Source organism: Paramormyrops kingsleyae, chromosome 7 (assembly GCF_048594095.1).
Source record: "Paramormyrops kingsleyae isolate MSU_618 chromosome 7, PKINGS_0.4, whole genome shotgun sequence".
NCBI classification, from domain to species: Eukaryota; Metazoa; Chordata; class Actinopteri; order Osteoglossiformes; family Mormyridae; genus Paramormyrops; species Paramormyrops kingsleyae.
The window spans coordinates 32,649,539-32,674,892 of NC_132803.1; the positions used below are offsets into that span (position 1 = coordinate 32,649,539).

General features: G+C 43.9%; 2 protein-coding genes across 4 annotated transcripts; both read right to left on the minus strand.

The window, feature by feature from the left end:
• Positions 1–3,183: 3,183 nt before the first annotated feature.
• Positions 3,184–12,928, minus strand: LOC140592150 (uracil nucleotide/cysteinyl leukotriene receptor-like). The gene is made up of 2 exons (XM_072714770.1): positions 12,790–12,928; positions 3,184–9,697 (listed from the first exon to the last, which is right to left on the minus strand). Exon 2 carries the CDS (start codon positions 5,437–5,439, stop codon positions 4,534–4,536), a length of 906 nt encoding a protein of 301 aa, XP_072570871.1. The 5' UTR covers positions 5,440–9,697; positions 12,790–12,928; the 3' UTR covers positions 3,184–4,533.
• LOC111847474 (suppressor APC domain-containing protein 2) lies at positions 11,299–24,954 on the minus strand. Of its 3 annotated transcripts, none has more exons than XM_023818683.2 (7): positions 24,911–24,954; positions 23,930–24,811; positions 18,792–18,925; positions 15,759–15,905; positions 15,470–15,571; positions 15,050–15,166; positions 11,299–14,859 (listed from the first exon to the last, which is right to left on the minus strand). In XM_023818683.2, the coding sequence occupies exons 1-7, from the start codon at positions 24,915–24,917 to the stop codon at positions 14,731–14,733; spliced, it is 1,518 nt and encodes a 505-aa protein (XP_023674451.2). In that variant the 5' UTR covers positions 24,918–24,954; the 3' UTR covers positions 11,299–14,730. The 3 variants fall into 3 exon arrangements, with proteins under 3 accessions (XP_023674451.2, XP_023674453.2, XP_023674454.2); XM_023818686.2 differs by having other exon boundaries at positions 14,724–14,855; XM_023818685.2 differs by having other exon boundaries at positions 23,930–24,950.
• Positions 24,955–25,354: the final 400 nt, after the last annotated feature.

Here is a 25,354-nt window from a genome sequence, read left to right on the forward strand (position 1 = left end):
ATGTTGCTTAAAAATAAATATTTTCTGTTCTGACTGGCAATGTTGCCGTTGCTCATATTTCTTTATGACATAAGGCTTCGGTTTAAGGTGACTTTTGTAAGGCATGCAGATTATTTGTCCCTCTTTTAAATTGGAGCGAGCGTGGAGCGATTTGACTGGAGCGGGAGGAAATTTTAGTGGAGCGAGGAACGGTGTTGAGCGGAGCGGCTTAGTGCGAATTAGAGCGGAGGAGCGGGCGGAGCCAACAGCCTCGTGAGCGAGGAGCGGAAATTCTCACCGCTCCACTCCGCTCACATGCTCTGCTCTGAATACACCTACAAACCATGGGTCACAGGAGGGGAGGGATGTTGATCAGTACTGGCTTGGAATGGGCTTCATCACGCGTTTCAATCAATGAGAGCATTTGGGGTGGGGCTAAGACTGCTGCATTGTTACATGTGCTTTTATTCAGCACAAACTCAGCACCAATAATCTGAGACCACTTAAAATGTTATTATTCTATTTTTTGTTAAAATCTTTAAACATATACTTTTCAAAAACCTATTTTCAGACATGCTGAGAAATTGTAAAAAATCACATTATAGACATTTCTAGGTAAGACTTTTGAGCTCTGAAGCTTAGACACAGGGGTTGGCTACACATAGGTGAAAGAGACATTCTGAAATTTTATGTGGTTTGGTTACTAAAGTGTTAGAATTTTGGAATGACACTCTTTTTCCTCAAAGTCAGTGGCTTTCACAATGAATATTGATTGAAACGCAAGAAAGTAGCAACAATAAAATCCCTTTCACAGTTTATTGGTAGATGGAATGAAAAATGAAACTGTGACCATATAAATATAGAAAGCGATAAATATGATGCAGTGACTATTATTAACACTCGGGACGAGGGCATCGTCAACCGCGTATCTTTCTTGTGTATTTCAGTTTATATCTCGCTGAAATCATTATGTAGAATCATGAAAAAAACACTGACTAAATCTGTAATCGGTCTTCTTTTCAAAACTTCCATTGTTGGAAGTATTAAAGTTTTTTAAATTAGGTTAAATAGGAAAAAAGGCAAACTGTACCACCTTTCTTTGTCTTACTTGCATCAGGAGTGTATAGGACTGCTCTCAGCTGAAGATCGCTATTCACGTTCTAAATAGGATGGGTTTGAACTGGCGATCTTGTGATTACAGGCAGACAGGCTTAGCACACTGAGCCATGGACACAGGTACAAGAATCGCTGCTGAAAATGGCAACAATTTCTACTTATATATATTTGAAAAGTAGACCGTCCAAAGTTTCTGAGGGTGTTTTTTAAATGTGTATATGACAAAAACTCGCAGTCTTATTTAAATGATTTGGCGAAATTTCTGTCAGGCGGGACCGCCGACCCCAGAGGGTTAAAATAAAGTGCACAAAACACTACTTTTGAATTAATTATTAAATTTTGCGCATAACATTGCGATTAATCACGATTAATCAGACAAATCATGCAATTAATCACGATTAAAGATTTTAATCGTTGCCCAGCACTAATATTTACAAACAGAGTTGACCAGAAAACACATGAAATCTTGTGTTCATACTGTCTGCAATGAAATACAAGACAAAGTAAATTTACAAATCACTGCCTTTTCAAATTAAATAGCACTATTTATTAAAACATCATCATATGCTTAGAGATGGACAAGGCTGTCCATCTAGACTAATCGACTTGGAAGACTTTGAAAAAGGTTTTGAAGTGCATCCTTCAGGATAACAGCATGGACACAAATGCCAACTGCTGACTGCAAATTAACACGAATATCACGACTGTCGTTATAAGTAGCCTAAGCATAAATCTTTTAGGTTTCTCTCCATCCCTCCTCCATAACCATGCATACAGTAAAAGCTGTCAACGTTCACTTTTTCTGGTTTTCTTCTATCGTTTTTATAATCCTTTATAAGAAGAGTCGTATTTTTGTCATACCCCTTTCATAAGTGTCTTATCTAATGAGAATTCATTGCAGTAAACTTTAGGTCAGGTCTTACCTGGTGACATATACAAACTCACATTTAGTGCCCAGCTGAGCTACATTTAGGTCTGTTTTGAAACTAACTTAACAGGCACATTTCTGTTAAATGTTATTGCTAACCTCTTCATTCATAAGGCTACAGTAACTGAGTGTCCTATCCATGTGCAAGCATATAAAAATGTAGATGCATTTACCTGTGAGCGTCATTTATAAAATCATCATCCATGTAACCCTAAACTTCATGACAGTTTAGCAGTTAAATTACATCCACAGGTTCCAGGTCCGGTGTGGACTCTTAAACAGAGTCTGAAAACTTGTTTTTTTACTGATAGGCCTTTTATCACATACAGAACCCTTCTTCCATTACTTTTTTCTCCTCCCATGTCCTCTTAAGGGCTTCATATTTTATATACGCTTGAATATCTTTGTTTTATTTTCTGTGAATCACTTTGTGACATTTGATCTTGTAAGGTGCTATATAAACTACCAACATACTTACTTTGAATATGAATTTGTTTATGCATAGTATTTCCAAATAAATGTGCCATTTCCGAGTTGCAGGCAGGACGCAGGGAATGCTTTATTAGTTGTTCTTTATTAGCTGTCTTGAAAAGGACACAACACATAGCTGAAGCACTTATCTCTGTTAACACTACTACATATAACATATGAAATATGACAGAGGTTACAATTTTACTGGCATAGCAACATACGGTGAACAAATATTTGGGTAGCGAGAGACATGAGGAGCAGGTAACACGTTACACAGGTACAACGGAGGAAACAGGGTTCAATATAATCACTACTTTAAAGGACAGAACTAACAATATTAAACAAATACACAACCAGCATGAAGGATATGGGCAATGCAAATGTACATACTATATTTGCATAACTCCACAGTCCTGGCAAAGTTTGCCCCTACTGGCGTATGAAAGCCATGTACCGGGGCCACAATATTTATGTTTGTTTCATCCACTAGAATATTGTTCCCAGCTTTGCTACATGTTTATGATTTGCATGATTTTCTAAAGCACAAACCATCTATTTCTCCTGCTTGTATCTCGCTCCATCCGGAAAAAGCATATGAGAATCCACATGGGCGACGAGGCGTTTGCTCTAAACGAAGAGAATATCAGTGGCCCTGAGGCTCAGAATCAGCAACCAAAACAGACAGAGCAAATCCCCGTAGTGTGTGTGCCGTGTGTGATGTGTTGTACCTTACATCCCTGTTCTGCTGCATACATCATCATTTGTAAATGTATAGAAACATACATGGCTAGTGGATGTAGTGCATCTAATTAGAGTTGGTACAGGTAGGCGTGTCACAGATGTGCTTAGATCCACACTGAGTCTGCAGCTTTAACCTTAGATACTTTATATGTGCTGTAGGTAGGTTATGGCCTTTATCTGATCCACGCAGTGCTGTACTGTGAGATTGTGTTTGACATATAATTAGATGTAACTTATGGACAAATCAGAAGAGGTGGAAACCTCCAATCAGATTGCTGTGTTTGATGGTGGCTGTCCAATGGTCTTAGTGGGTCATTAGGGTGAATGTTGAAAAGTCTTCATATTTGCATGTGGTCAACACACCGTGAAAGGTGCAGAGGGGTGAATTACAGCCCAGACTAACCCCAGCATCCATGTATCTGTTATTAGATGGAGAGTCTGATTGAAAAGCAGAAGGACGAGTAAATATTCTTCCCTCTCCAAAGGCTGCAGACAGAAATTTATGATACAGGCAAGCCTGAAATATGTTTGTGCTGTCAAATAAAAATAATCAAACTAATTAGGCAGGAAGGCTGCTTTGTAATGACTGACTGAAGTTCCCATTAAGAAAAAAAGTATTTTGTTACAATCTAGTATCTGATACAGTATATTCATCAAATACGAGTCAGAATTCTGACTTCAGGGGGGCATTCTATTTGAAATTTCCGACTAGGAACTCGGGATTTCCAAGTTGCGAGTTCAGATGGAACCCAGCATGCACCATGCGTCACACATTATATTTACATATTTAACAGACATGCACAGCTAGGAGTCAATTAGCCATAAGCACAGTTAAGCTGAGATTCCAGTGAATGTCCAGGTACAAATATAAGCAGTTTTGGAGCAGGAGCAATCCAATGGGTACACAACTGCATATATAACTATTAACAAAGTAAAAACCTATTAAGACTATTCAAGGACCAGCAAGTGCAACAGAAAAACATTCAAAGTACAATTTATTTAATGTTACCTGTTCTTAAAACAGTTGACAAGTAATGAAAGCTGTTTGTTTATGAAGAACACAGAGACCTGGAATTCCAAAATGAACCTGTCAAATGTACAGTTTTTCTTTGACATCAAGTATTGAAGCCTTCTGCACTTTGTGCGAGGATGACAGGGATAATTTATGTATCTATCATAATAAAGATGCAAATTTGTGAGGATTTATGTAGCTACATGTTAACATTTAAGTTTGTAACAAAAAAACAGTACTTACGGAAAAAACTTAATCTAGACATAAACCAAAAACCTTTGCTGTTTTATGTTGAGACTTCATGCATCTCCTGGTCAAAGCACCTTTTACAGCAGCACCTGGGTGAGCAAGACAGCTTCTCCTTTGACAGGTACAGCATGGGCTGGATGGTGCTGCTGATATCCATGAATCCAAAGGTGAGGTAGTTGATGTAACAGTGGAAGACATCGTGAGAGAAGTACTCCTGAAATGGAAAGAGCGCCACAGGAGGCAAATAGTTGAAAATGATGATGGTCTGGATGATGAGGACCATCTTGAAGGCTTTCTTCTTGACCGGGTGCATCACATCCCGAGCTGGTCCAGAGTGCCGGAGGGTGAAGAGTATGGAGAGGTTGCAGAACAGCATGACAGCGAAGGTGGCCAGGATCATGACAGTGAAAGCCTTCTCGAATTTTACGATGGTTCCCGTGCACTTGACTGCCGCGTAAGCCAGTGTGAGGACCCACACAACCGCGGCGCACACTGACCGGTGCTGGCGGTCCTTCAGCGCCGCAAAGGTAATGGGGTGGACCACCGCCATGTAGCGGTCCAAGCAGATGCAGGAGAGGAAGAGCGAGGATGAGTCTTTGATGCCGTAGAAGAGGCGTAGCACGTACCGGAGGCTGCTGCTTGTCAGGTACATGATGTTGGCCAATTCCAGAGGAGGGATGAGGCAGAAGAGGGTGTCCAGAACAGCCAGGTGCCAAATAAAGATGTCTGAGGTCGAGGAGTCCGCTTTGTTTTTGTGCAGAAGCCACAAAACCATCAAGTTGGCTGGGATTCCCAAGAACATGTTAACATACTGCAGGCTCAAATAAAAAATGATCATGGCAGGCATGTGTTCGCACTGCTTAAATAAGGTCAATTCCTGACCTGAGGCATTGAACTGTTTACTTATAAATATAACAGAGTTGTTGATGTAGTGAATTTCCATGCTGACCAGCTATGAGGAAGCTTCCTTGGATAGTTCCTCAGGTAAGATTAGAAACAGATAGTCTGTTAATACACAGGGAGAAAAAAAACAAAATTAATATTAGGTACACTATTTTTTCCAGCTGTTACTGCTAGTGATAAACAAATAATAGCACTGTTATTAGCAAATGTCCATTTTTGGATTAGAGTAATAAACGTACTGCACTTCCAGGTACTCGCCTACCTTTGGGGTGCTTTCACACCACGGGAACTTTTTTCAGGAACCAGAACCTTTTGTTGTATTCACACCACAAGAACTGGGTCCAATTGTAATCCCTTGGAGGGACTCCTTTTAGTTCCTAATCCAGTCTAGACCAAGAATGCAAAGATCATACTTGTGGATCTGGAAAGAGTGGTATTGCTAATTTGCTTCCCAAGAAAGAACCAGGGGAGTAATGAATTATGGGACTGGTCTCCTGGCAAGGATGCAACCGATGTATCCTTGATATTTAGAGCGGAGCAAGAACAACGTTTTTTGATTGTGTCTCCATGTTTATGAATTGGAAAATTTGACCTATAACCAATGTACTTTTGTCTAATATCACCAGTGCCGGCCGTGAAACTTGCCAGACTGCCAGTGCGTTTTTTTTTTTTTTGTGGAGAATGAAAGATTGATTTGCTGGGCAAATTTAAGTAGGCAATAAAACGCAAGGAGGTGTGTAAAGTAAAAACATTAGAAGTTTCCCCATATTTACTTTTTTATTTACCATTATTACACCCCCAACTCCTGCTCTTTGTCCCAAAACTGTGAGGTGTGAGTGGGACATTATCTACTTTTTGTTTTTGCAATTTTTTGCGCAAATTATCTTATTTTGTGGAATAAGAACAATAATACATTTTTATCACTGGACCTTTTCAGAGGTACGAACACTGATGTTACCATATATTGAGAGGTGGGTGCTGTCACGCCCCACATGATTTTTTCCCCTGTGTTCCCCCGTGGTGTGGCGCTAATGAGCCACACCTGTTCCTTGTTTAACCCTGCCTCTCGTTTCAGCGCTCGTGTGGATGATCCCAGGTGCCTCTCGTTTCAGTGCTCGTGTGGATGATCCCAGGTGCCTCTCGTTTCAGCGCTCGTGTGGATGATCCCAGGTGCCTCTCGTTTCAGCCCTCGTGTGGATGATCCCAGGTGCCTCTCGTTTCAGCGCTCGTGTGGATGATCCCAGGTGCCTCTCGTTTCAGCCCTCGTGTGGATGATCCCAGGTGCCTCTCGTCTGCTCCTCATCTGTGGTGTACATAGTGCCTCCTCGTCCTGAGCTCGCCAATCCAGGCATTGTATTATTGCATGTGTGATCCTACTGCCCAGAGAGGTTTAAGGTATATCAATGGGCATGGAAACCTGGCTTCTCATTCACTGTGCATTACAGTATGACATGCTTCGTTTCCATCTGATTTTTAAAGTATTAAATCAGTCTGGGCCAGGACAATGTCACTTTTTCTATATAGTTGGGTGCCTGATGTGTACTGAGAAGTTCATATTTGCCCGGTCCAGAGAGGTTTAGGCCTCCAAAATAACTGGAAACCTGGCAGCTGATTTAAACTAATGTGTACAATATCTGATTTTTACCGTGTTAAATCAATCTGGGTCAACACAATTTCACTTTTTTATATAATGAGGTACCTGTTGTGTATTGAGAAGAATATGATGTTTTATTCAGGTGTCATATTGCAAGAGAGGTTTATTGTTAATACAACAATATACACCGGCATACAGCGTTATGAACATGGTGCATTTACATGAATCAATAAATAAATACAATTATAAATAAAAAAGTGAACGCGTGGACCGCGTACTTTAAGAAAAAATACCAATAATTTTCATGAAAATCATTTTCATTGTATGTGTAAGTTCCAACGTTGAAATTCACTTAGAAAATTTCTCAATGATAAATTGCGCAGCTTTCACCACCGTGAACGCTCCCGCTACTAAAGCCGCGAATAAGGAGCTAACTTCAGTCGCAAAACGAGACGCTGTCGAATAAGAAGCCAAATGAATCGGAAACTGCGAATAAGTAGCCAACTTAAGCTTAAATCAGGACCAGGTTCAGAAACTTCGTTATAGAAGCCCATCTTGAGGATCTTTCACGCGTACAAATGATGAATTCTTCTATCCAGTACCAGTGATTTGTGCATTAGACGCATTGTGTCCAAACGGAGTCTTTTTCATTTCCACACACGAAAAAACAGCCCCTCGGTTTTTCTTAAAAGTATATTTTAAATATCCTTCTGAATATCCTTTGCGTTCTTATAAATTATAGACTAGGTCAATTCTGTTTTACGTCCTTCGTATTAAGCTCGACATTGCACGTATATATTTACCTTTTCCTCTCTTTGTTCTCCAGCGCGCCGTATATGTTTCTTAATCTACATTATTAAATTCCACTTTATTAAAATACCATCGTAAGTCTAGAGATGCACGAGTCTGCGAGAAAATTAATTCTGTTGGACATGCGGACTCGGAAGACTTCGCTTAAGTCTTTAAAGTGCGTCCTTCAGGATAACAGTATGGACAGACATGCCAGCTGCTGACTGCAAATTAACACGAATAACATGATTCGTTACAAGTAGCCTAAGCATAATACTTTTCGGTTTCTCTCCATCCAGCTTCAATAACCGCATATCTAGTAAAGGCTTGCGATCTACACTTTTTCTGGTCATTTTTCATAATCCTTTGTAGGAAGAGTACGTCATGCATTTGTAATAACTGTTTCATAGGTGTGTTACTTAACGAGAATTCAGTGCAGCAAACTTTTGATCACGTCGAATCTGGTGTCCTATACCAACTGTCACATTTAATACCCAGTTGTGCTAAATTTAATTAGGGCGTTCTTAAAATTAATTAATTACAAAAAGTCAATGCTAATCTCTTCATTCATGCGCCTACAGTACCTTAATGTGCTATCCATGTGCATGCGTATGTAAATTATGATAAATTTCTGTGCGATCGCCGTTTATAAAATTTCCATCCAGGTAAATTTTATGAGAAGTCGGCCTTTCTAATTTATCCAAAATCAAATATATGGCATCCAGTTTAAATATGAATTTGTTTATGAATTGACCTGTTATAGCAAATATTTATTCTCGCCCACGGTATTAATATTGGGTCTAGTTTTACTTCATGTCCATGATTAGCATGATTTTTTTTATTAAAAGTGGAAAGAGGAGTCTGAGCCAAAGCCGAGCATGAAACGACGCCTTTTCCGACTGCATTTCCAAGTGCGATTGTTAGTCCATTCATCCATCTTCCAGTCGCATATACAGTATATGGTTGCGTGGAAAATTAAATGTATTTATTCTTATCGCATTCATTGTTTGTCTAATAATCTAATAATAGGCACATATAAAGGGAACAAAAGAAATACACAGTACTCTGTTTACCTTCCCGCATTGGCGAGTGTTTTGTTTTTTAATTTAATTTTTTTATTGTTTTGAGTATGCAAAATGACATGCATTGATAGCGATGATTTCATTCGAATAAATAAAATACGTTTACTTTTAGCTTTCTTACCAGTACAATTCACCCCAAAACTATGGAATCAATTTGTAAATGTAATTGTACGGCGAATAAGATTAAAAGAATTCAATCCCCAACTGGACAATGCCTGTATAATTAATTACAGCTGGAACATACACCTGTGTTGAAATAGGCCTATATATAAATCTAGCAACAACAAAAAAAAAAGTAAATGATAAAACCTATTAATGTGTATGAAACTAATGTACAATGCTCAGTTTTTCATTTTATTTTTTGTAAATGGAGAAATTAAATTAGAATCTCTCCGTTTTATTGTACCTGTAAATCATTCCCAAATTGCTGTGTTAATTGCATTAGCATTCCTGAAACTAATAGTGTTAATTGTAGTTGTGGTATGATACCAGTACACAGATAGAGGCCAGCTCTCTACATGGTGAAATCAGACTGGTCTTACCCGTGAGCACGATGGCAGTGTATGGATGTCACAGTCAGTCTGTCGTCAACCTTCGTTTGTAAGTTTTGCGCTGAGTCACGACCAAAGACGAGAGAAAAGGACGACGTACAGTGTGGCCAAGCACCACCGGAACTGCGGCCAGGCCATGGAGGTCAGTGGGAGAGACGAGTGGAAATTGCCTGCTGGTGGACTGGTCTTAGGTTCCTTCTTCTTTGCAATGGAGGGTGCAGGTTCTTGAACTACAAAACATTGTTGCAAGACCCACCTGGAGCTCCTGGCACTGAATGGACACTGTGAGACAAATGAATGATAATGAAAATTAATCAGCTGGTGGAAAACACCAAGAAACTGTAATGATGGGCACAAATCAGTGCTGATGCAACAGGCAATGGGTGCCTGTCGGAAATGCGGCGTAAACAAGTGATGCAACAGTCGGACGGTACACTTCTGAAAGTCAGTGTAACAAAGTGTAACATCTTACACGTGGATGACGTGGCGGGTTTGATGACAGGTGGCGGATAAACCAGGAGGTGAGCTGGCTTTTCTACACCCCCAGATTGCTCTCTTGGTGCCATATTTATAGATTTTTGGCTAAACAATTAAGTTTTATTGGTGTTCAATTCTAAAGCAAGTCTATTGAGTATGTGGCAGTTGACTTTATTCATTAGGCAAATATACATGAAGTGTAAGTGCATGTAAGACAAATAAATCGCACCCCTGCCAATGAAGCTTAATATGAATGTATTAGGTCTGGAAAAGCTGTTGGCCAACATGAGGATCCAGAGAACATTGTCAACCATGTTAAGGTGGAGTGATGTCTGATAAAGGTATAAAGAGAAAATAACTGGACTTCTTGGTTTTCAAATCTCGGATCCTCAAGAAAGTCGTGACACGGCTATGAAATGATAACATGGAGTTTAGGAAAACAAGGCCCTTAGGGGAAGACCGCAGGGTGGCAGCGATGTCATCAGCACCAAGCACATTAACAGACCCGGTAAAACTCACTGCTTTCATGGTGCTCCATAGTATGGTTTAATCGTAGCCAAAAGCACATCACATTTTCACTTTAACTTGGCAGATTGCAAAGCTGAAGGCTTCGATACTCTGTTTGTTGATGGGAGTGTTTCCAGTGTCAGAGTCCATTCAACACCTCGGAACCAAGGCATGATTCCGACGTTCAGGTGGTGCAGACTGCGGTGACTTTAATGGAGTGCAAGGTCTCATAAGGTTCAGTGGTTAGAAGGTCTGTGTCCATTGCTAAGGTGTACATCAGTGGCAAGCATTCCCACTTAAACTAGTCTATTGCTGTTTCAGGACATGAAAAGAGAGACTCTCATTTGAAGTAAATGCAATTTAATGATAGCGGTTGACTCCATTCTACAAAATGCACGAAATAGCTGTTAGTTTATTGTGAATTCTGACTAAGAGTTCTATTCCACACATTTGGTTGTATCCACCTGCTAATATTGCAATTGGCTGGCTTGTTGATGCTTGCTTCTGATCTATCTGATCGCTAACTAGACATGTCATTTACACAAGTTAGGTAGGGGCCCCTAGCGAAGAACCTGTCATTAAGTAGGTTTTTTTGAACCTCGATGTCATTTCTATTGTCACCGTAAACATTTAATATCAATAAATATATATTTTTTCCTGTTACTTGCTTGTATGGGGAGGATATTTGTTTCTCCAGCTGATAATCAATTACAGTTAGTCTCATAAGTTATGACTTATCTGACTGATCGACTAAGAAACCCACTGCAGCTCAAAGTTTTCTTGTTCATTTGATGTAAAGTGTCTGGAGAACTGCAATGTGTGAGATTTTAGTCCCTAATCAATAAACGAGCAGTTCTCCAATTGTGTTGGGAAATTAAAGAGATATTACATGGAACACATTTAAGTGCTACGTACTTCATGCTTTATTGTTATTTACAAGCGACAGCAGGTAAACGAAGACTTAAACAGAATGACAGAAGAAAACGCCTGTGAATGGAGTGAATTCTCCTGGAATAGGCTGGATGGATGGAACCATAAAACATGACCAGTCTGCTCTGACATACAAATGCATACAGCTCTGTTCAAAAAGTGACCAGGATCTCTCACCATTTCTCTATACTCGTACAAGTTCAAATATGAGTTATAATTTAAAAACACAATGCAAAGCGCAGGTAGGATAAAGAAAAAACATTTTAATACATTCAGAATCTTTCTCAAGTATCACTCCTGCACCTTCCCACAGCAATCGGCTAACACAACACGCCTGATAAGGAGAATACAATTCGCTTAGGTTATCGGTGGTGCATGTATGGGTTCAGTAACCTTGCGGTCAAGCAGGAGTTGACAGTCCTGTCAAGTATAGGACAGTGGTTTCAATTTTGCAATACTGCTAAAACATGTCAAAAAGATCAATTAGTAATAAAAAAAGGTTAGAAGCTGTACTCGGGGGTCTATGTTGTTGTTGGCAGCTTTCTAACTCCTTGATATTTGTTGCGTGCCTTTATGTTTATCCAGACTAAATAGTTATATAACTGTAAATAAGGATTTTTCTCCTTTTTTAGATCTAATTTGAACTCATTCTTAAACTCACATGTACATAAATGGGCTCATGAAAAAACTACGTTATTGGTGACACTAATTTACAATGTATACGGAACCTACTAAAGATATTTATCTTATGGGTAAAGTCATGGGTAAAGTCAATATATCATTTTAAAATAATATATATATATATTTAAATCCACTTTTAGTCATTTTAAATGAGCTTTGCCGTAACACATGAAAGATAGAATGTTTTCTAATCTAAAAATGCAGGATGTGTAAACATCTGTTTGATGGTAAGGGTCATAGCCTTCTCTGACAAGACACAGCATCCATCAGTCAAACAAGACTAATTAATATGTAAACAGTACGTACTGCATATGCAGAAATGCCATCTGCATTTGCGAGAAATGGAAATTTCCATTGGCTTCCTACATTCTTTGGACCACATTTTCAAAAAGGAGAGCACCCCCATTGCAGTTTTTTGGTTCATCCCCCCTCAAAAGCAACAGCATACAAATAAGCTCCAAAACACAGTCCCTCAGAACACCAACACTGAACAGTCAGTTTCCTTAAAACCATTATCTGCAGATTACAGACTACGGGGGACAGCAGCATGTCTGTGTGGCCTGAAATATCAGCACAATGCAGTATGTAGTGTAAACAGACGTCCCATTCAGGGATGACACAGTCCCTGGAAGAAATCTGTACGCCACCAAGATTGGGAGTTACTGGTTATGGAGGGGTAGAATGGAGAATGTACTGCGATTCCCTATTACTTAATCCAATTTAGAGCTGATCACAACATGCAGATCCAACTCAAGCTTGTTCGACCTACAGTGACCTACCTCTTCCCCAGCATCACACTCGCACCAACTTGAGAGAGGGGGGGGTCGCAAAACATCGGTCCTGTTCCATCAAACACAAACACTTCCGCGATGCCAACTGCACCACCTTCCAGTCACTTCCGTTTCCATTTGCCGTGGGGGGTGCAATCGGATGAAGGTCACAGCTCAAGGCCGCAAACCTCTTCAGCATGCAAGTTCCTTTCTCGTCCCGCCCACACGTTCCCCCGTTGGGGAATATTTGCTCTTTCTCAGGTCATTCACACTCACTGAAGGGATTTTTGGGGGGGGGTGGGGGGTGTTGATATTTAATCAAAAATGTAGCACTGAGCCAATCCATCCATATTAATGGTAAGGTCCGAAGGATGAGTGGTTGTCGTCTTCTTGGTTTGGCAAAAGCCACCAGCACTGCCGAAATATTCCCTGTCGGCTTTGAATACCAACCATCCATAAGGAAGTGTATAGCCACTATTAGGTTAATTAAATTCATGAAGAATTAAATCACTCCATTAAGGGGGATAGCTTAAAACAAACCAAGGGTGAAAATAGTTTCTCATTAAAAAGGTAATAAAAGAGTTTAATGGGATTCACTCCAACTTGGAAAGTGACTGATGTATTTCCAATATAAGCCTCTTATTAAGAAGCTTTTTTCAAGTGATGGAAGTAGGGTTCATCCCTGGAAGAACTCCATAGTACAAAAAGTAGAGGGAGAAGAGGGGCAAGCATCGTGCCAGTGTCTCGCAAAGGGTCAGGTGAAGGTGAAGCTTGGGTCATGGGAGTGGCCAGATGAAGGCGGAGCCTACGTAGGCATGGTCATGGGAGTGGCCAGATGAAGGCGGAGCCTAGGTAGGCATGGTCATGGGAGTGGCCTGATGAGGCAGAGCCTACGTAGGCATGGTCATGGGAGTGGCCTGATGAGGCAGAGCCTAGGTAGGCAAGGTCATGGGAGTGGCCTGATGAAGGCGGAGCCTAGGTAGGCATGGTCATGGGAGTGGCCAGATGAAGGCGGAGCCTACGTAGGCATGGTCATGGGAGTGGCCAGATGAAGGCGGCGCCTAGGGAGGCAAGGTCATGGGAGTGGCCAGATGAGGCAGAGCCTAGGTAGGCAAGGTCATGGGAGTGGCCTGATGAAGGCGGCGCCTAGGTAGGCAAGGTCATGGGAGTGGCCAGATGAAGGCGGAGCCTAGGTAGGCATGGTCATGGGAGTGGCCAGATGAAGGCGGAGCCTAGGTAGGCATGGTCATGGGAGTGGCCAGATGAAGGCGGAGCCTACGTAGGCATGGTCATGGGAGTGGCCAGATGAAGGCGGCGCCTAGGTAGGCATGGTCATGGGAGTGGCCAGATGAAGGCGGAGCCTAGGTAGGCATGGTCATGGGAGTGGCCAGATGAAGGCGGAGCCTAGGTAGGCATGGTCATGGGAGTGGCCAGATGAAGGCGGAGCCTAGGTAGGCATGGTCATGGGAGTGGCCAGATGAAGGCGGAGCCTAGGTAGGCATGGTCATGGGAGTGGCCAGATGAAGGCGGAGCCTAGGTAGGCATGGTCATGGGAGTGTCCTGATGAGGCAGAGCCTAGGTAGGCAAGGTCATGGGAGTGGCCAGATGAAGGCGGAGCCTACATAGGCATGGTCATGGGAGTGGCCAGATTACAGCAGAGCCTAGGTAGGCAAGGTCATGGGAGTGGCCAAATTACAGCAGAGTCTAGGTAGGCAAGGTCATGGGAGTGGCCAGATTACAGCAGAGTCTAGGTAGGCAAGGTCATGGGAGTGGCCAGATGAAGGCGGAGCCTAGGTAGGCATGGTCATGGGAGTGGCCAGATGAAGGCGGAGCCTAGGTAGGCAAGGTCATGGGAGTGGCCTGATGAGGCGGAGCTTAGGGGGGGTTCCAGTCACAGGAGTGGCCAGGGCAAGGCGGAGCCTATGGTTGTCCCCGCCCCTTTGGGTGGACTCAGATGAAGGTGGAGTCCAAAGTGCTGTTGTCATGGGCACTACGAGCTCGTGCCTCAAAAAGCTGCTTGATAAGAGCAGATTTCTCCTGTTCTAGCTGGGTAATCCGCTCGCTCTTTTCAGTCACTTCCTGAGCACAAACGAAAAGCAGAGGAACAGGGGAAGGGATGGTGTTGGGAAGAGAAAAGGCAGAGAAAAGGACAGGAAAGACTGTTCAGTGGCAGATTCAGAGATAAAACTGGAGCAGGGTTGCAGAAAACAATGGCTTATTGATTTTTTTGATGATTGTGTAAATGTCAAGGGTTGTAGCAGAGTCTGACCTGGGTGAGGAGCCGGTTCTGGTCCTTCAATCTCTGAATGGCATTTGGTGCAGTTGGGGGAGGTGGCTGTGGGTTCAAGGGGATGGCCGGTGGGGGAGCACCATGAGATGTGATGGGCTACACAAGTGAGGAGGAAAAAAAAATGTGACTTTGAAATTCCTGCTCAATACAGAGGCCTTTGCTCAGTGAATATCTGCTAACTTCAGGAAAGGGACCCCAAGGGTGGAGACAGTGCTAGCTTTGGCCCACCACACAAGAAAGTAACTATCCATTAAAACCAGGTAACATAAGGCAAACATGTTAGAAATTTTTTCAGCAGGATCAGTGTGCATTTGTTATATGCAGAGTTACCAACAGATGTTGGAAGCACCGACAAACCGACAAGAAGGTGAAACATGAAACAGGGCGACTCTCACTAACCATTCCGGAGCAGGAGATGAGATCACTCAGGCAGCGGTTGACGTCCTGCAGCTTAGGAAGCAGGAGGTTCAGACGGCCCTGACCGGACTCCGGGAAGAGATCCTGGAGGTGATGATAGTCGAAATAAGAACAGAAAACAGTGTGTCAGGTCTTACTAACCACACTGGTGGGGCATCATGTTACCATGCTGGTGGCAGCTAACGTTAGTCAGCCCGGCCATTATTTTAAGATTAACCTGAGGCGGTTTTGATAGCTTGGATGCAAGCAGCAGAATCAGGATCATATTCACCGTGCTGGGGTTGGTCTGGCCCATTTGCCTCTGCTTCTCTGCCACATTCTGGATCTGGTTCTGGTACCACTCCCGGGCCCGTTCTATGACGTCCAGCCCAGCAAGCAAGGAGTCCTTTTCCTGCTCCAGTTCCTTCATCTGCTTCAGCTAGGTGATGGCAAAGAAGGAAGATGGGACCTTATTCACCTTTTGTAGCAATGCATTATGGGTAATCCGTTGCTGAGGTGCCTGGAGGTCATTTCATTTCAGGGAATTCAAATGACAAGGAGTTTCGCCTCTAAAGACAAAAAAATGCACTTAAAATACTGTCAGCGTTGATTCATAATATGGAAATAGAGCTGGCAGCTACTTGGAGCAGCTTCCTCCTGAAGTCATTCTGAAACACTGGCCCATTCCCAGCCTGTAGTCATGGCAACGGCAGGCAGCGCTTCACGCTCCGTAAAACCCGGCTTTTGGACACAATTGCACCTCCTCCTCGCACCTTCAACTGTTCACTAACTTACGCGGCACATTCGCTCCTTTCACGCCGTTTTTAACGACATTTTAAATAGCTACTTATTGATAAGCATATTTTCAAACAACAGTGAAATACGGACGTTTGTTTGAAAATAACAATGTCACTTATCCCAGGACCTATTAATCAGAGCTACGGCCAGAGAATGGGTGAACGTGGGGGGTGGGTGGGGTGGGGACGGGGGTGGGGGAAGTGGCAGCCATTATATGGGGAATAAAGTGCAACCCAAAATGTCAGGCTGTGAGTCTGAGTGGTGGGCCGGAAAAATGCACTTTCTATAGGGCTGAACAGGGTGGGGGGTTTACTACACAATGGGGGGAAATTCTGCACGGCTGAAAGAGCAGAAGCTGGAGATGATACAGCTGGGGTCTTGCGGCTTACATCTATTTCTAGGCTCGCAACATCGCCAACAGGCCCAAAAGCGAAAGTCACACCACGGCCTCCACCAATAAGCTTCCATGAAACAAAACACAGCCACAGACGGACAGAAGGGCACCGAGCGAGAGCCTCACCCTTCTGCATCCATCTTCCAAAAGAAAAACGTCACTCAGCACCGGCAAAATCGAGGGTCCCGTGCCCTCCCAGACATCAGCTCAGCTCTCCTGAACATCGCAAATCTTATCAGCAGCAGACAGGCAGTCAGTCAAAATATCAGCCCACGGACACCCTGTACTCCTACAGAGCTTCACCTCTTAACCCCTTGTCTAAATATTGACATGCGGCATACATCACAGATAAACATTTGGCTCCCAGTCCAAGCACTGCCCAACTGCCAGTCCTACCTGCTGTCTCCCTCCAGTTTTAATCCTCCCACTCACCCAGAGGAAAAACTGCAGTGCCTCGCTGCTACACAGGCTGCTGCTCAAGGGGATGAAGACTGTCGTGTAGGCTGCCCAAACCGCTGTCCATGCTGGGCCAGGTTGACCAGGCGAGTCCCCTGCTCCCAGGCCCCTTGGCCCGACCCGACTCATTACCATGGGGACAGACGCACGGCCGGCCGGCCGGGACAGGGGAATGGGGGGAGGGAGGGAAAGGGGCGGTGCCGAAAGAGAGCAGAAGAAGGAGTGCAGCAAGGAGAGAGACAACAGAAGAGAGTATGTCTAGCTGCTTTGAGGGAAAAAGAGAGGGAAGCAGTGGGGGAAAGAGGGGAGTGAATAATGTGGCAGGACAGGGGAAAAGAGAAGAGGAGGGACAGAGTGGGGGGGGGAGTGGGGAGGGGGAGGGCACAGGAATATAACTTGTTGACACAAGTTTGGGTAGCGGCCCATACAACAATTACAACGCATTCAGGCAGCTTTAGCGATGGCTACGGCTACGCATTAGCCCATCGCTAACACGATCGCCCCGGGGGAGATTTATATAACCAGGATTTACATACTTATCATGCCTATAACTGGACGTATGATTAGGCAGCTCACGATAGCTAGCATTCCCCATCCAAAAAAAGGCACAGCAGTGACACCCCGCCCAGGATCTGATTCCTGGGACTTTGCAGTCACAAAGCCATTAGGTCACAAAGCCCCTGGACCTTGGAACAGCTCCTCAGTCACCCCTTTTTCCATTGTCTTTTTTTCCCTTTACCCAGAATGCAATGCTGGCACTCTGTGACACTGACCAGTCCTGAAGCAGATATATTTTACAAACTATAAATACAACTTCATCTGGTTGTATCCAGTTGTTGCGAAGCAACCCCAGCCTGATCCCGCCTGTTCACCTAATGAACTCTGTTACCTAACCTCCTGCTTATCTCTGGCTCGCCAGGAAACACTGCTGGAAAGCAAGGGCGCCACCCCTTGGAAACCTCTGGCCACCTCTGTGGCCACCCCCAAATGCAGCTGTAGAGATTTTATTTCATAAGCGAATCCATGGAAAGCTGTGGTGCGCCGCCGGGCCGGTAGCCGCACGGGCCACCAGCCGCACAGGCCGCCGGGCCGGTAGCCGCACGGGCCACCAGCCGCACAGGCCGCCGGGCCACCAGCCGCACGGGCCACCAGCCGCACAGGCCGCCGGGCCGGTAGCCGCACGGGCCACCAGCCGCACAGACCGCCGGGCCACCAGCCGCACAGGCCACCAGCCGCACAGGCCGCCGGGCCGGTAGCCGCACAGGCAGGTCCTGCCCTCAGTTTGCGCAGTCAACTCGTTTACACCACAACACTCCTGAATGAACACGTCCGTAAAACCTTTGATTTTACATGTGGTTTCTCCTGGACGAGCCGGGATTATTCTTGCTGCATTTTAAATTAATTACCTGTATTTTTAATTATTTAGCAATGTTCCACTCGAAACACACTGGAATGGAATAAACCGAGCTAGCTAGATTCTAATGATTATTATTATTATTGATATTATTCCTTGGTGTTTCTACCACCCCATAAAAATTATTGGCAACCCTATGAAAAAAATTCTGCTGGCACCGCTGCTGGAAACTCAGGAAGGCTGATGACAGAATGAAAAGCTGGTCCACTTCCTCAGACAAAAAACAGAACAGATGCCCGGGTCTGCGGCTGTGTGCTTAGTACCGTTCCATAGTCTACCCCGTTGCTGATGGTGTGGCGCCTCTGCTCCCCTCTGCTCCGCCCATGCCGCCTGGCTCCAGCCAATCCCGCGGTGGTCTCACTCTGCGACCGGGGCAACCCTCTGCCCTCATCGCCACCTGCACAAACAGAACATGGGGCCCAGAGGTGAACTCTACATACAACCCGCCATTGTGCTGAAACTGCAGGAGCGCGCTGCGGCTCCCAGGGACGCGAGCCCTGCTGGTGAGGCCGGGCCTTTTGGCAAACGATGTCACATCATCAGCAATTCAGCGAAAATTCAAAAAGTCTGTGAAAATTTGACACAATGAACACAGAAAAGCATACATCCATGTAAATGTACATAAATCAGCAAACACACAAAAATCCCTCATTATCAAATTTAGTTTTATTGTTAAGTTTAGACAGAACACTCACTTTGGCTGTCTTCTTTGTGGCTTGTAGTACATTTCAGTTTTATTTCAGCTTTTAAGCCTGATAATATGTGCGACTCAGACCAGGTTAAGTACATTCAGCTGCCCCTTAAGGTAACAGACCTTATACAACTACAAGACAACACAGTAAATTACAAAGCAAAAGCAAACATACACGGATGTAGAGACACAGCAAAAAAAGGCATCCAGTTAATGCAAAGGGATGAACAAACCTACCAAATTCATAAGGTGACTCTGCTCATAACATTGTGTAAATAGGAGCCTTTCAAAATAGACCCAAGGAATCCAGATTTTACAAGTCTGTTATTCTCTCCTATGCACTTCCTTTTGGTCCTGACCACAACTCAAATCATTGTCACGAATATTCAAATTCTATTAGCGTTAAATCAACTGCATATAACCAGTACAGAGTCCACAAAACACATAAATTGGCCTTCCTCTTTTCCTTTGTCTTCCTCCTAATTTATGCACCACCACTGATTCTGGGTCAGTCTGGGGCAGGTGGAGGAATTCCTAGTGGAGCACTTTACTAATATCGCCTTGGTAGCACTTTTACAAATACATGCTTGTTTTGGAAAATAAAACCTCATTTCAGGTTAGGTTTTGTTTGTCTTACATTTACATTGACGGTATTTGGCAGAGGCTCTTAGCTAGATCGACTTGCATTGTCTTGCACAGATGTAGCAAATAATATTTCTCATTTGGACAAATACATATAAATACAGCAAAGGACGTCTATTTTGAAGCTATTAATAGGTGTAAAACATGGATAATGTCAATTAAAGCTCACTAGGAAATTAAGGGCGATTCTAGTATTTGACCGTGGTATACCCGTAGTGGCCAGTCGGTGGGCCGCTTAGTTGTTTTGGTCAGAAACAACATTATTTGATATGTTTAAAATTATGCCAGTCAGAAATAAAATAATTGCACAACTTGAAAATTCTATAACAACGCTTAAGAATATTAGCCAGCTAGTTCGCTCACGCGCGCGCGTGCACGCACACGAACAATAGACCACAGTTGTTCTGCATTGAGACACGCGCAAATAGGCGGCACGCGCGTCGATGTAATCGCTTGTCATTGAGACCTGAAAGAGCGCAGCGCGCGGTTACGGAGGTGCCGTAACTTGCTGTTGCTAAGAGGTTCTAGAACCGCCTGTGGTTAAACGCCACCGTGCAGACAGCCGAAACCCACTTCTGCGAAGCAGCCATCATTGCTGTTCTCTGCTTTAAGCAAAATGGCCACTAGAGGGAGTTATACTAACGAGTGGATTTTGACCTGGATTTCTGCAACCATGTAAAAAAGAACAAATCAATGGGTTTGAAAACAGAAGCCAAAGGCAGGACCTGAGAATTAAAGGTGGCAAGGTTAGACAGATACAACACCGACAGATCAGTGCCTAAAGTGCAGAGGATTTAGAGGGCTGCCTCTCCTGGTGATTGCCCAGCAGACGTAACAGACCTCAAAACGTTAATCACTAAGGCTGGCAGTATTTTTCTACAGTTCTTTCACTGTTAGAGGCTGTCCTGATTTTGCATTCTTACTTTTTTTCCTACCCCACCCATGTATTTAAATACCTGTCAACTTTAGAGTTTTGTCACATGGCCGGTGAATTTCAAGGTGATGGTGGGTAACTGCAGCAATGTGGATTTCAATGCTGGGGACTTATGCCTTACATGAAACGTGACATCATCATATTCAACCACAGACAGCAATGGTACTTCATCTTAAAATCAGCTTACATCCTATAGATTAATACTTCCATTTCTCCCCATACAATATTAGTGTATTATGAGTGTAATACTGCTTCTTTTTTTTTACCCATAAAGTGTGTAATTAGTAAGACAATAACAGATGTGCATCACTAATCGAACTCTGTGCGCACATTTACATAGGACAGAGTGTGGGGAGTAATTTTTAATTAAAATTGCCCGTAGTCACATCAATTTAATTGGTGACTCAGAAGTTGATTTTCTTCATTCCTTTATAAGTCAGGTGAGTCAGTGTGGCATGGGAACACCCAGTAAGGTGCCATTAGTAGACAACTGACAAAGCTGGCCACCTCAAGGTTGTTGTGTACAGGTGGTCTTGTATACATGTGTGCTCTGCATTATATAAATGTTTTAAACTGCCTAACATGTATGCTGTACATAATGCTAGTTCACACACCATCTAGTATTTTTATACATATCCCTTTAATTTATCCTTTGTTTTTATCTTACTAACCACCCCCATTTTTAATCAACTTAACCGTTACAGAGTACAGAGTAATTTAATAAGGGCAGCCATCTCATTTACAGGAGCCAGTTTTGTTCACAACAAAGCTCACAATCCAGTGGAGAAAAGCAGTGTGGTTAGTCAATCACCTATAAGACTAGCTCGGATTTACTGTCAAAAAAGTGAACCCAAGACAGTGTGGGGGGTATCTACTCCTAGGTACTGGTACACCGTGTAAAAGCACAAACTAGTTCTTCTGTAGACAGCTCACAGCTAATCCAGAGCACGACAGCAAGCCTCAACAAGCACTGCTTTCCCTAGTTACCGCCTCCCCACCCTGCAACACATGGGGTGAGACAAGAGACAATCCAGTGGAAATCAGGCAGCAACGAGGAAGAGGGCTCCTTAGACGCAGAGCTTGATATCCAGTCGGCCACTGGATGCAGGTTCTGCATTTGCAGATTCAATCGACAATGTTTGGGGGGAAAAAAATCCAGAAAGTTCCAAAAAGAGAAATTTGAATTTGCCACGCATCAAGTACTACACTAAATACACACAAATGAAGAGAAAGAATATATTAATATTTTCTGTATTCGTAACTATAATTTCTATATGTAATGTGATGGCTGCGTCTGTACTGAACATATACAGACTTCTTTTCTGTGTCACTATTCCCTAAATAATACAGTATAATATCTATTAACAAAGCATAATACCTAATACAATGCAAATAAGTAATCTAGAGATGATTTAAAGTACCATGGAAGATGTGGGTTGGTTATACACAAATACTACGCCATTTTACATAAGGAACTTGAGTATCTGTGGATTTTGGTGCTCCTGGAGGGGTCCTGGCCCAATCCCCTTGGATACCGAGGGACAGTACTGCTTTTTATTCACAGATTATTTCCAAGCCTGTCTTCTGTGCCCCATCTAGGATTAAAACCCACTAAATCCTGGCCAGAGTGCTCATTACTCATTTTTCCCACTTACTTGTTTTATGTTTTTGCCCCATCTCCATAATCCCACAATAGATTTCTTGCCAGTTTCCCACAATCCCCCATGCTGTCTCAATATTACCCAATCAGGACATAACCCCAGTGCTACCCGTGGCTCCCAGAAGAAACAGGCTCCCAGAGACGTGTTACTATAGGATTACTGCTCTCTGCTGCCACACCTCAATCACCAACAAGATGTAATCCGCTATAATCCACAGTATGTGCAGAGATTACGCCACTGTGCTCTCCAGTCTCACCCAAATGGTGCAAGTAACCAGGGTTTCTGGCCAGTAGGGTCAGATTTAGAACCACAGATCATTTTGACTGAGGGTTAGTAACAGTAGTCATTTGATATATAGGAGCCAATATCGTTTTAAATCAAGCTCACAATCCAGTCATTCTTATAGACACCTATAAGACTAAAAATGCTATATATAAAACTGTTTAGTTCATATCCTGCTGGAGTTTATTTTGCAGAGAATCAGCACAATATTTGCATGTTCTGTAAATCTGGGCTAGAATCAATGCAAATGAACCCACCCCATGGTTAAACAGTTTGTCCTGTGCCACTGGGCTAAAATTATATTTACTACCAATGTCATTTAATCCTGCCATTTTCCACCATCAAGTGAGATTTAAGATGCAACATGATGACTCAATGAGTAGCACTGTCACCGCACGCCTCCAAGGTTGGATGGATTGCGTCCCAGCCCCACTGTGTGTGTGGAATTGCATACATTATTGATCTGGTTTCCTCCTACAGGGCAAAACCGTGTGGTCGGGTGAACCTGGGCTAATTAACCGGACCTCCCCTGGCCGCATGGTCAATAGAGATGGGTCGGACCTCCAGCAGAGTCCTGGGTGATGTCAAAGCACAGTAATTGTTGTGATAATGCGGTACGCCGTTTGCATGTATTTCGGAATCTGCTTCACACCATCCCAAATCCTCCGGGGTGATCAGTCAACAAACGTGCCGCGACTCATCGAAGCGCGCCTCAGCCCTGAATCACCGATTAGCACCGTGTATTTACGAGAAAAAGGATAAAGACCCAGCCCTAGATACCAGCAGGAGGGTGCCAGGAAGAGTGGACTCGGCCCGTTATTTGCCTAACCTGCAAATTACAGCCACCTCGGCGGTACAGCTGCATGCATACAGGGAAGACATTTGAGTCCAGGGAAAAGGAACGAGTGCCTGTCCCCTCTGGACATGTGGCATCGACAAAGCTTTCGGGTTAATCCAAATCCCCCCCAACCACAATCCAGAGTTAGTGCACCTGGGGGATGCCATGCCCCCTTCAACACTGAACTACCAGCACCCTTCATTTTTGGCATGCATTATCAGATTGCGATGGCGTAAAATGAAAGGAATTAATTTCACATAACGTACGACCAATATACCTTAAATGTGCTGAGGTACCTCGGATATAATTAGCTGGAATTAAAAAGCAAAATGCTCGCTCAGCACAAAACTTACTTCCTTTGTGGATCTGTGGCGACTCCAGTGCCAGTGACTCTATCGATCGGACCTTGCTCCGGCTTGGACCTTGCTGCGGCTGTTTCCCATTTCTGACCGAATCGGCTGCATGCGGACCGCTTTCGGGTGCAACCGGGATCCGCTCCAAACTTCTACCCGTCCTGTCGTACCCGGAGTTGCTGTACCGGGCGGTGACGCTTGGGGCCGTAGTGGGTCCCCACTCCCCTTGGCAGGCAGGGTTTGAGTCCTCATGTCTGGCCCGGTTCTGCTGCGTATTTACCGCATTGCTGGGTCCCAGTGGGCGCACGTTATTCTCCACAGTACGGGCACCGGGGGCGCAGCCCTGTGATTTCACCCCAGGCGCTTGCCGTGGTTGCGGAGGACCTTGCTTCTGGCCGGTGGAATGCAAGTGTGGCTGCCGCTGGGGAACCCCGGACCGGGGCTTTAAGTGTCCGTTGTCGGGGTTGAGCATCGAGTACCGAAGTCCTGCCACGAAGCGCTCAAACGTCAAGTAACCGTGCGGTGGGGCGACCCGCCGCAGGCACTCCAGCACCCCTCCCGGCAAATCCTGCGTGTCGGCTCCCTGCCACCGGCTCTCGATCTCGGATATATGCACATATCCCTTCTTCCCATCATCCAGGATATCAAACAGCGTCCGCAGACTGTGCAGGAAAGCCTTGGGCAGGCCGTCGGTGGAAAACTCCGCTTCAGTTGGCTTCATTTTCCTGTCCCTGTGGTTGCGCGCACTTTGAATAGTCTCTCTTCCAGCTTCAGGTTTATTGCAAATAGCTATAGAGCAGTTCACTCTGCAGTTGCGATCAGCAGCAATCAAAGCCATGAAGGGTATGGTATATCTTATAACTAGATGTCGTGTTGAGTGTCCTAAAATAATCAAAATGCCGATGATTACACAAATTAAATAACGAACTTTTTATTTTCAAAAAGTTTACCTCATACCCTACCGCAAAGGTAAATACATGCCTGTCATTCCTTCCAGTTCTTCAATTTCTTTTTCTAAGTGGGATGGTTCGATTTTTTTAACAGGACCGCCTTCAAACGTCACAAAGCATTTTTCCCCAACTGCAGCCCTGTCATTGGCTGCGCTGCCGATTGCCGGACATTGATTGGTTGAAACGTAAAGCAAACCCAAGTTTAAGTTTTGGCTTTTGTCTGTTTGAACGCGCAGCCACATTGTCCGGTATCAATTATCACACCGATAGGAAAGGCTGCTGTGGGCTGAAGCCATAAAAACTAAAGCCAGCCGTCCTCTTTTTCAAATTTATGTTGTAAACACATGTGTGAAGCGTAGACAATAGTCGTCCGTTAAGGAAAAGAGATTAAATTGTATTGCAGTTTAATGACGGTAAATTTACCTAGGCTATGTGTGAAAGAGTCAGAGCTTTAATAATTATATATCACACTCGA

Excerpts from the sequence above, each read along its gene's own strand:
- LOC140592150 (XM_072714770.1), bottom strand. The coding sequence starts at position 5,439 with ATGGAAATTCACTACATCAACAACTCTGTTATATTTATAAGTAAACAG.
- LOC111847474 (XM_023818683.2), bottom strand. Across the intron at positions 15,572-15,758 it reads GCCAGACCAACCCCAGCACG|GATCTCTTCCCGGAGTCCGG; the intron begins GTGAATATGATC and ends CATCACCTCCAG. Across the intron at positions 14,860-15,049 it reads AGAACCGGCTCCTCACCCAG|GAAGTGACTGAAAAGAGCGA; the intron begins GTCAGACTCTGC and ends GTTTGTGCTCAG.